At 41.3% G+C, this 10,539-nt stretch overlaps 1 protein-coding gene across 4 annotated transcripts in view; it reads left to right on the forward strand.

Annotated features, from left to right (window-relative positions):
- The window catches only part of SMAD4 (SMAD family member 4), a 31,115-nt gene extending 20,883 nt beyond the window's left edge, over positions 1–10,232 (forward strand). For 2 of the 4 annotated variants that reach the window (XM_052776214.1, XM_052776217.1), the window contains 3 exons: positions 108–276; positions 1,524–1,662; positions 5,132–10,232. In XM_052776214.1, coding sequence (XP_052632174.1) covers positions 108–276; positions 1,524–1,662; positions 5,132–5,343 — 520 coding nt within the window. In that variant the 3' untranslated portion in view covers positions 5,344–10,232. The remainder of the gene's footprint in view (positions 1–107; positions 277–1,523; positions 1,663–5,131) is intronic. The other 2 variants (XR_008233389.1, XM_052776215.1) reach the window with 2 other exon arrangements.
- Positions 10,233–10,539: the final 307 nt, after the last annotated feature.

Genomic DNA, 10,539 nt, shown 5'->3' on the forward strand with positions numbered 1-10,539 from the left:
GTATCACAGATGACTGTAGAGCTGGAGAATTGTTGATGGTTTATTTAGTCAAGGTCTGATTTATAGTATGTATACACAGGTGCATTGGAACTGTTTTTCTTTTTAAGGTTGCACATAGGTAAAGGGGTGCAGTTGGAGTGCAAAGGAGAAGGTGACGTGTGGGTTAGATGCCTCAGTGACCACGCGGTCTTCGTTCAGAGTTACTACCTGGATAGAGAAGCAGGGCGCGCACCAGGGGATGCTGTTCACAAGATTTACCCAAGTGCATACATAAAGGTTGGTTTGATGGTCCTGGATGAAAATAGTGGGGGACAACAGCATGCACTTAGTTCTTGTGAATGTTAGGGAAGCTATGAGACGCTGAAATAAATGTAACATTGCTTTTGATTTTCCTTTTAAAAAAACCTAAACCTTTCCATTTGACAAGTCACTTAAGATGACTTTTTAAAATTACTCTAAACAGGAAGATATTACTACCTAGATAGTACGAAAGAAACTAATTTTGTATTTCATCACAAACAATCTTGATAGCAGTTTTTTGTATTTTTAGACTGACAGTTTTAAATTAACTGCTACTAAAATTCTTAGCATAGGTTATCTGTTTCCTTACTCTCTCTCCAAAACAAGAAAAGTTGGGAAAGTTTGTATAAATGCAGTGTAAGAGTAAAGTGTGTGTTAAAGTGTTATGAACATGAAGTGATCCAGAGGTCACAGATGGTTGCGTGGAAACATTATTTTCAGGAGATTTTTACTTGGGCATGCCTCTGCCAGACTTGAAACTTTATTTAGGACAAGTCACACTTCTAAACATTCTTGAATGAGATAAACTGCTTGAAGTTTGCAGGAATTTTTTTTTTTTTTTTTTTTAATCCTCAGTTTTGCAGGCAGATTGTGTAATGAAGGTGAAAGAAGCCCCACTGGCCTCTATGTATGAGCTTTCTGTTATGAGTTCCTGTATATATTAGTGCCAAGCCTGATGACAAAGATGTAAAAGGCCACCGATCTGAAACCTAGCTGCTGAAACTTCAGGCCTATCAATTATTGATATTTCTTTTAAATAGACTAACCCATTTCAGTAAAGCAGCAAAGAAGAATAAAGCCTGACAAAGTTAAGCAGAACTTGTTGGCTTCCATTTTTATTTACATGCCTATTTTCTGAAATCCTGGGATTTAACTAAAAAGTCAGTATTTCATCAGCCTGTAACATCCATCAGACTTTGATCCCGCAGTCGCTTCCGCACAGGGTACTACTTTAGCCTGCTCAGCTCAGCCCCGTTCTGGTATTGCCAGTGGTGGTAATGTCATATGAGAAGAGTCTCTAAGAATCAGCTTTAATGGATTATTTCTGTTAGAAATTAAACTAGGCAGGGAAGGTTTGCTTTTACCCAAGTGTATGGGGAGACTGTAGAAGTTGCTTTGTGAGAGCAGAGAGGTCCATGTTATTGGGGGTGGGAGTTGAGGAATTCTTTCCTTCATTGATTTTGCTAAGTCTACATGGTTTGATACTTTTTTTTTTTTTTAAGGTGTTTGATTTACGCCAATGTCATCGTCAGATGCAACAGCAGGCTGCCACTGCCCAAGCTGCTGCTGCTGCTCAAGCTGCAGCAGTAGCCGGAAACATCCCTGGACCAGGATCAGTAGGTGGAATAGCCCCAGCCATTAGTAAGTACATGAACTGCTTGGTCCCCTTTTGTCCTTACCTGAAAACTGATAACACAGCTCTCCCTCATAACAGCATCCCCCCACCCAGCCACCCACTGCCCCTGCCACAACACAAATGAACTTGGAATGAGGTAGCAGGATTGGGGCAGCGTGGGGTTGGGGTGGCATCGTGGTAAGTCTGTATTCGTTCACTTTGTACCTGCTCCACACACCAGTTTTCACTCTGTAGTCTTCAGGGAATGTTGGATATGGAAGTGGCTACTTGTACTGCAAGAAGTGTTGCAGTACAACAGAACATGTGTTATGTATGACATCAAATAGCATAACCCTGTTACTTTAAATGGAGATACTTTTGGCTGCTTAGACCTGAGCGTGAAAAACGATCTTTGAGATCTAAGCTCTTAAAAATGTCACTCAAAATAATGGGGATTACTGGATGACAAGTCCGTGACTAGGTTTAGGGAAACCTAATACTCTTGAGAAGAGGAAGAAGAGAGTGTCAGGGTGCTTTTTCCTCTTCGCTTTTTCCTCTTCGCTTTTTCCTCTTCGCTTTTTCCTCTTCGCTTTTTCCTCTTCGCTTTTTCCTCTTCGCTTTTTCCTCTTCGCTTTTTCCTCTTCGCTTTTTCCTCTTCGCTTTTTCCTCTTCGCTTTTTCCTCTTCGCTTTTTCCTCTTCGCTTTTTCCTCTTCGCTTTTTCCTCTTCGCTTTTTCCTCTTCGCTTTTTCCTCTTCGCTTTTTCCTCTTCGCTTTTTCCTCTTCGCTTTTTCCTCTTCGCTTTTTCCTCTTCGCTTTTTCCTCTTCGCTTTTTCCTCTTCGCTTTTTCCTCTTCGCTTTTTCCTCTTCGCTTTTTCCTCTTCGCTTTTTCCTCTTCGCTTTTTCCTCTTCGCTTTTTCCTCTTCGCTTTTTCCTCTTCGCTTTTTCCTCTTCGCTTTTTCCTCTTCGCTTTTTCCTCTTCGCTTTTTCCTCTTCGCTTTTTCCTCTTCGCTTTTTCCTCTTCGCTTTTTCCTCTTCGCTTTTTCCTCTTCGCTTTTTCCTCTTCGCTTTTTCCTCTTCGCTTTTTCCTCTTCGCTTTTTCCTCTTCGCTTTTTCCTCTTCGCTTTTTCCTCTTCGCTTTTTCCTCTTCGCTTTTTCCTCTTCGCTTTTTCCTCTTCGCTTTTTCCTCTTCGCTTTTTCCTCTTCGCTTTTTCCTCTTCGCTTTTTCCTCTTCGCTTTTTCCTCTTCGCTTTTTCCTCTTCGCTTTTTCCTCTTCGCTTTTTCCTCTTCGCTTTTTCCTCTTCGCTTTTTCCTCTTCGCTTTTTCCTCTTCGCTTTTTCCTCTTCGCTTTTTCCTCTTCGCTTTTTCCTCTTCGCTTTTTCCTCTTCGCTTTTTCCTCTTCGCTTTTTCCTCTTCGCTTTTTCCTCTTCGCTTTTTCCTCTTCGCTTTTTCCTCTTCGCTTTTTCCTCTTCGCTTTTTCCTCTTCGCTTTTTCCTCTTCGCTTTTTCCTCTTCGCTTTTTCCTCTTCGCTTTTTCCTCTTCGCTTTTTCCTCTTCGCTTTTTCCTCTTCGCTTTTTCCTCTTCGCTTTTTCCTCTTCGCTTTTTCCTCTTCGCTTTTTCCTCTTCGCTTTTTCCTCTTCGCTTTTTCCTCTTCGCTTTTTCCTCTTCGCTTTTTCCTCTTCGCTTTTTCCTCTTCGCTTTTTCCTCTTCGCTTTTTCCTCTTCGCTTTTTCCTCTTCGCTTTTTCCTCTTCGCTTTTTCCTCTTCGCTTTTTCCTCTTCGCTTTTTCCTCTTCGCTTTTTCCTCTTCGCTTTTTCCTCTTCGCTTTTTCCTCTTCGCTTTTTCCTCTTCGCTTTTTCCTCTTCGCTTTTTCCTCTTCGCTTTTTCCTCTTCGCTTTTTCCTCTTCGCTTTTTCCTCTTCGCTTTTTCCTCTTCGCTTTTTCCTCTTCGCTTTTTCCTCTTCGCTTTTTCCTCTTCGCTTTTTCCTCTTCGCTTTTTCCTCTTCGCTTTTTCCTCTTCGCTTTTTCCTCTTCGCTTTTTCCTCTTCGCTTTTTCCTCTTCGCTTTTTCCTCTTCGCTTTTTCCTCTTCGCTTTTTCCTCTTCGCTTTTTCCTCTTCGCTTTTTCCTCTTCGCTTTTTCCTCTTCGCTTTTTCCTCTTCGCTTTTTCCTCTTCGCTTTTTCCTCTTCGCTTTTTCCTCTTCGCTTTTTCCTCTTCGCTTTTTCCTCTTCGCTTTTTCCTCTTCGCTTTTTCCTCTTCGCTTTTTCCTCTTCGCTTTTTCCTCTTCGCTTTTTCCTCTTCGCTTTTTCCTCTTCGCTTTTTCCTCTTCGCTTTTTCCTCTTCGCTTTTTCCTCTTCGCTTTTTCCTCTTCGCTTTTTCCTCTTCGCTTTTTCCTCTTCGCTTTTTCCTCTTCGCTTTTTCCTCTTCGCTTTTTCCTCTTCGCTTTTTCCTCTTCGCTTTTTCCTCTTCGCTTTTTCCTCTTCGCTTTTTCCTCTTCGCTTTTTCCTCTTCGCTTTTTCCTCTTCGCTTTTTCCTCTTCGCTTTTTCCTCTTCGCTTTTTCCTCTTCGCTTTTTCCTCTTCGCTTTTTCCTCTTCGCTTTTTCCTCTTCGCTTTTTCCTCTTCGCTTTTTCCTCTTCGCTTTTTCCTCTTCGCTTTTTCCTCTTCGCTTTTTCCTCTTCGCTTTTTCCTCTTCGCTTTTTCCTCTTCGCTTTTTCCTCTTCGCTTTTTCCTCTTCGCTTTTTCCTCTTCGCTTTTTCCTCTTCGCTTTTTCCTCTTCGCTTTTTCCTCTTCGCTTTTTCCTCTTCGCTTTTTCCTCTTCTTCCGGGTTAGAGTTTTTTTAGTTACTAAATTCTAGATCCTTGAAATTGTACTTAAGTACTTTTAAAAGTCTAAGCACTTACATGTCTCGGGCTGCTTTATGATGTGCCATAGTGTTTTCTGGACTCCCTGTATTGCCATGTGCCTTTTTCCAGCTATCCTACAAATTGCTGAAGGCATTTTGGGGAATGTATTTAACTTTTGTCTTAGCCATACTTGCAATTTGAAGTTTGCCAGCTGTATTAATCTTTTTATTTTATTAGATGTAAGTAGTGTAATTTGTTAATCCAGCTTCCTGCAGGTGGTCAGTCAGAGTTCTCATGCTGAAAATGCAGCATTTGGCAAACTTCAAGAATCAGTATTGTTTGACTATTTTCTGAATAAGGTTTACATGGATTGTATCACATAAGACACTAGGTTTCATCATGTCTGCTTTATTATAAGGAATTTTATATTTCAGCACCCTTTCAAGATTGCAGAATGATGAAAAAAGCTTTAATGGGAAGAAATGCAAAATAATTGCTGCATTCATTATAGCAAAGATGTAGAAATGTGGATTGGCCTTGGCTGTGGTGAGAGGGAACTGTGCATGAAGGAAGAGCCAAGCAAACAGGAATGGCTAAACAAACAGATGATAAAAGAACATGTCTGTGAACACTTACTTGAAACCTCTCCTGTTTAGGTTTGTCAGCTGCTGCTGGAATTGGTGTAGATGACCTTCGCCGCTTATGCATACTCAGGATGAGTTTTGTAAAAGGTTGGGGACCTGATTACCCAAGACAGAGCATCAAAGAGACACCGTGCTGGATTGAAATTCACTTACACCGTGCCCTCCAGCTTCTAGATGAAGTACTTCATACCATGCCTATTGCAGACCCACAACCTTTAGACTGAGATCCCTCTGCTGCACTGCTGTGGGCCATTATATTGTGAGGATGGTGGATTGTAAAATACAATTCTGTTTATAACCTGAAGATATATTTTACTTTTGTTCTGCTTAATCTTCTAAAACCAGGTTTTAAAAATGTGTTTGCCGCCTTGCTCTTAGCAGAAAGAAACTGAACATGCAGAATTTGGATTTCAGTTATTTTCAGAACTTAATTGTCATAATACATGGCTCAGGGCTTAAATTGAAAGGTAAACGCCTTATAGAGACTTTACAGTATTGGGTTTGTTCCCTTCGAAACTTTCCTTCTCTATTATGGCATCTTGGTGATAAGCCTCACAGGAGCCTTTTGTATGCAGAATATATATTATATATATATTTATATCTGAAAATTCCTTCTAATAGTTACAAACATTTACCTTATAGCAACTTTAAAATTCCAACTGATTTGTGATGTTCTTTTTAGGGAACAATAGTTAACAGAAGACTTCTTTATTTTGTTGACTATCTTGTTATGATTTTTCCAGATTAAAATGTAGAAGCTGCCAAAAAGTGAGGGATGAGACATACGTTGTTGGCATTGATTAAAAATAGCAAGGAAAAGAAATGTGGCTTTTCCTTCACTAGTTTTTAAAAAAGATATCTTAGATTTTTATTTATATAGACACGTGAGTTTTAAAACACTAAAGGAAATGGATACTTTCAGTGCTGGCACTCAATTTAAATATAACGTGAAATACCCAGTCTGCAAAGTTGCCACTGAAATTGCATAATGAGTACCTAATGGCAGGAACATATTTTCATAACTACTACTGACTTCTATGATTTTACTCAAGTAAAACTTGGCAGGTATTTTAAAAAGTTGCATGACTCTTTTTACTTGCATATACCATTAAATCATGTATAATATTACATCAATATCTAGGATCCAGTTTTTGTATCTGTTCACCATTTCCACTCAGGGCAAGATGGCAAACTTGTTTTTATACCTCTTGGTTATTTTAAGCCCTATGCCATCAATGACCGTATCAATTGGCAATGACTTTGTATAGAGAATTTATAGTAGAAAAAATGCAAATGTATTGACTGTATGACAGATACAATATGTATGCTTTCTCTCTAGTTAATAGTATAAATAAAATTATGAAAACCCTCATTTTTATAAATTTAGTTTGCTTCTATTATGTAATTCTGCACCTTGAAACCATTGATCTTGAGTGACGGATTACTTTCTTTGCAAGATGAGCAGCAGCAGCCAACAGTGGTAGGAATTTTTGTTGGTTTAAACTTGCCAGGAAGCAAGTTCAATTTTTCTTACTTTCACTGCTTCTCAATAAAAGCATGTCTTGAGGATATCTCTTTTGGCTATTTGATGGGGTAGGAAGAGGGAGCAGGAATTCCTTATTTTTCAGCAGGTGTGTAGGGAGTTGGAGCTTAGTTAAACAGGCTTAGAAGTTTGTAGACTCCAACTTAAGTCCTTCAAGCGCTGCCAGTTCGGTCTGCCTGCTGTGCTGTACTGAGCCGACCTGGCAGCACAGTCGTAGTGGTTAACACGAGTAGAAGTCTTGGAAGAGATTATTCAGAAGCTTTTTGCCAAGTTTCTTGCATAGTTTCAGGAATCTGTAGAGGGCTGTGACACGCAGTGTTTAGGTATTGCTTCCCCCATATGCTGAAATTCTTACGGAAGAAGTCAGCAGTCATTGTTTCGGTCATGGGTGTGGAAGCACAGAGGACAGATGACTTTGGAGTGATGGCCAGAAATGGCTGAGTTTTTAGTGTATTTACATTAACAGTGTTGCCTTCTTCAGACTAACTTGTAATGAGATCACTTTTCTTTCCTCATATGTGGCAACTTCTTGATGTTTGGAAAAATAGTGTTTGCTTTCAGTTAAAAACCTTTTTCATTTTCCTTTGTCTCCTACTGATCCAGTTTGTCCGAAAAGCAAGCTTCTTCAGATTCTTGAGGAACACTTCCAGTAGAGGATTCTGACTACAACCTCAGAAGAAGCTTATTAACCAGCGGCTTGGTTACGCTTCATCCACAACGGAAAACTTGCTTTGGGGGAAGAAATGAAAAGCCTGGCTACACATTCTTCTTGCCAACCTCCCTTTTGAATTGTCTGCCGTGCTCTTACTGCCGGGTTCGAGGTGCCTCAGCTTTTGGGAAGTATCTAGCTTCTGATGACTGATCTGTATATGGCTACTTCACAGAAAACCCTCTGTTCCAGTTACTTACGTTTTGATTGTGCCGAACTTTGATAAAATAGTGAAAGATTGCTTCCGCCTGTTGGTATTCTTGCCTGTATTACAGTCTGAAAAAATTCAGCTGTTAAGACTAGGGTTTTTTGCAGATGTTTTGCAAGCCTCCTTAAGTCTCTACCTACAGTGAATGGTACCTACAGTGTAGTATTTAGATGGCCAAAACCATTCAGAGTAGAACAATGAAATAGTGTCAGATGAGTTTAATCAGAACCAAGAAATCACAGGCCCCACATCAGGAGAAACCTGAACATTGTGTGAGGCAGTAAAAATACTGAAATGGCATTCATCTTATCCACCGGGCAGTTACCGGTAAGATGCAGTTGTAACTGTTAAAGGGCAAAATGAGAGAACCTCATTCTCAGTTTTTAATATGCCTTTAACTTAATTTTTATACTTTTATGACAAGGCATAAAAGGCAGTGCATAATGGATTGGAAACCCTTCAGCAGCAGCAGCACATTGAATCTTTGACAGGCTTGCATTTATGTCTGTTTCTGAGATTCAAAAAAGAGCTACAGCTCCTTGACAGCCGTGATGATCCCCGTACGCACCGCAGGCAGGTATGTCAAGAATGCCAGAATTGCGTCTCCTCTTCAGCTCTGACTGTCTCAAACTCAGTGAATTCAACAAGTATTTTTTTCAGCTAGCAATCCCTTCCTTGCGGTCCTGTTCCCATCTCTACTCCGCTTAGTTCTTTTGATGAAGTAATTACCCCTGTGTTTCTCACCCTCAGTTATGTACTCCTCAAAAAAAGCGTTGTGCTGGAGTACTTTGTCATATCACTTCATGTACTGGAGGGCTGGGATTAGCACTGGAAGGTTTAGACGTCTTTAGCCGTGTTACTGTTTTGAAAGCCAGGGCATTTAAAGTTAACAAGGTAGAGATGTAGGAGAGGAAACGTTTTTTCTGGAATGGTTTAAAAATACTTACTTAATTCTAGCAGGAATCCCTTGGAAGGAGCCATAACTGCTAAGCGGTGCTGGTTAGAAATGGTTGTTCCTGACGTCACTTTTCTGGGCTTGATGAGAACGACGTGCTGAGGGACCTGGCCCCCCCTGGCTGCGATATAAATCACTTCATTAACGGCTCTAGCGTACTGAAGACCTGGGAAGTACTCTGGCTGCTTTATAGAGAGGGACCTACAGTCCAAAGGAGACAAGGGTCTCCCCCAGTCACAAAACAGGTCTGTAGCAGCAGTAGTCATTGAACTTGTGTCCAACTCCTGTGCCTTACCTTTGAGACCATCTTACTTCTTGTGACACTTCTAAAGACGACAGTGTCCTCTCTGCGTAGCTCAGGAACGACTGCCTCAATTCTTTTACTAGGAACCATGAAAAAATTCCTATGCCAGTGTATATAGGGGGGGCTTCTGCCTCTGAACCCTTCAATTGTTGTTTACGTCTTGATGGTGGTCTTTATTGAGACATCTTTAATCTCTTCTTTGAAGAGTAAGCGCTTTAGAAAGGACTGTCTCCTTGATTTGCATTTTTACTCTGCTACGCAGAGTGACTGGGATCGCTGGTCACTTCTTTAACCGGTTCAAGACAGCCAGATGGGTCTTCCTCTAAGTGGGATTCAGACTTCCTTTAAGAAATCCTCTTTCCTCCCCCTCTCCTCCTGTCAGGCCCCATGCTACTTAACATCTGCTCTATAAAATTACAAGATGCTTAGTTGTCAGGTATTGTTAAGGACACAATTTTTGAGAGGTTACTTTCTTTTTGTTTTTAAAGTAAGACTTCAACATTAAAAGCGATGGCCTTGCCTGGTCCTGCTGGGAACGGGAGTGTTTCCGTGACTGGCGACAGGTTTTTGAGGACCCTGGCGCTGTTCTTGGGACTGAGGTTTGCAGGTTGCCTGTCATAGGGCATTTGCGTTATTCATGAGCGCTAAGCCGGTTGCTTCTACCCCTGATGCAGCTAGTCAGCACTTTGGTCCTGGACAGGGAAACAAATCCATTGGAAAGCGCTTCTCCACCAGTCGGGTAGGAGCTGGGTGCTGAACATATCTTTTCCTTATGTCATCCGCCTCCAAAACGCTATTCTCAGCTGCGTGTTTCTGAAAATGATCTGGGAGGTGCGACCATGCCGAGTCAAAGCTGCCGCCATACGATGCTGCTGAGGTCCCTAAGAACCGACCTGACTTTTCAGCGTTGTGAAAGTTTCACTTGGTGAGACCTGGTGGAAGGCAGAACTACTGTCGACAAAATCTCAAGAGGTTTTGGCACTGTTGGCTGTTGTTGTGCCTTGTGAGTGATACATCGCTCCTAAATTGACAGGACTCCATTCTTTCAAGCTCACCAAAATCACCTAGCGCTTTCTTGCTCCAGTACCTTTTTCTGTGTCTTTTTGGTGAAGTTTGGTAGCGCTACAAAGTTGTGATTCAGCTGGATTGAGAGCTGTGAAGTACCCATAACCCAAAACTCACTGTGAGAGGGTTTTTTGAGCATGAAAGCCTAGTTAAGCATTTCTTCTTTTAGCCATTGCCTTTTGATAAGCGGTCAACAGAATTCCCAGTAGTTCCTTTGTAGCTTACTGTATGTTTTTCATTAGACCTAGTTTGTGGATAATATACTGTAGTTAACTTTCCTGAAATTCTGTAACAGAGTATGTTTTTGATTAAAAAAGGTAAAGATTCAAGTCTCTGGCTTCCTTATTTCATTCAGTGGACAGCTTTTACCGTTTCTGGCCAGTTATCAAAACTGCTAGCTGCGGTCTTGAACTGTGTCATGGCTAGGAGAGCTCTCCGGGGCAGGACTGTCTGTCATTTCAGAGGATCGGTCCTTTTCTCGGAGTCCTACATGTCAGATACTTGGGTGCAACCAGCATCGAACCCGAAGCCAAGCGCAGTCCAGAGCAAGTACCAGGTCTCCGCAGCCATACGTGTCGGTGAGTGATTGCCACCCTGTGTTAAAAGGTGCACAGGAACTCTACTCCATCCGCTCCT

The sequence above is a fragment of the Harpia harpyja genome, chromosome Z (genome assembly GCF_026419915.1).
Source record: "Harpia harpyja isolate bHarHar1 chromosome Z, bHarHar1 primary haplotype, whole genome shotgun sequence".
Classification (NCBI taxonomy): Eukaryota; Metazoa; Chordata; class Aves; order Accipitriformes; family Accipitridae; genus Harpia; species Harpia harpyja.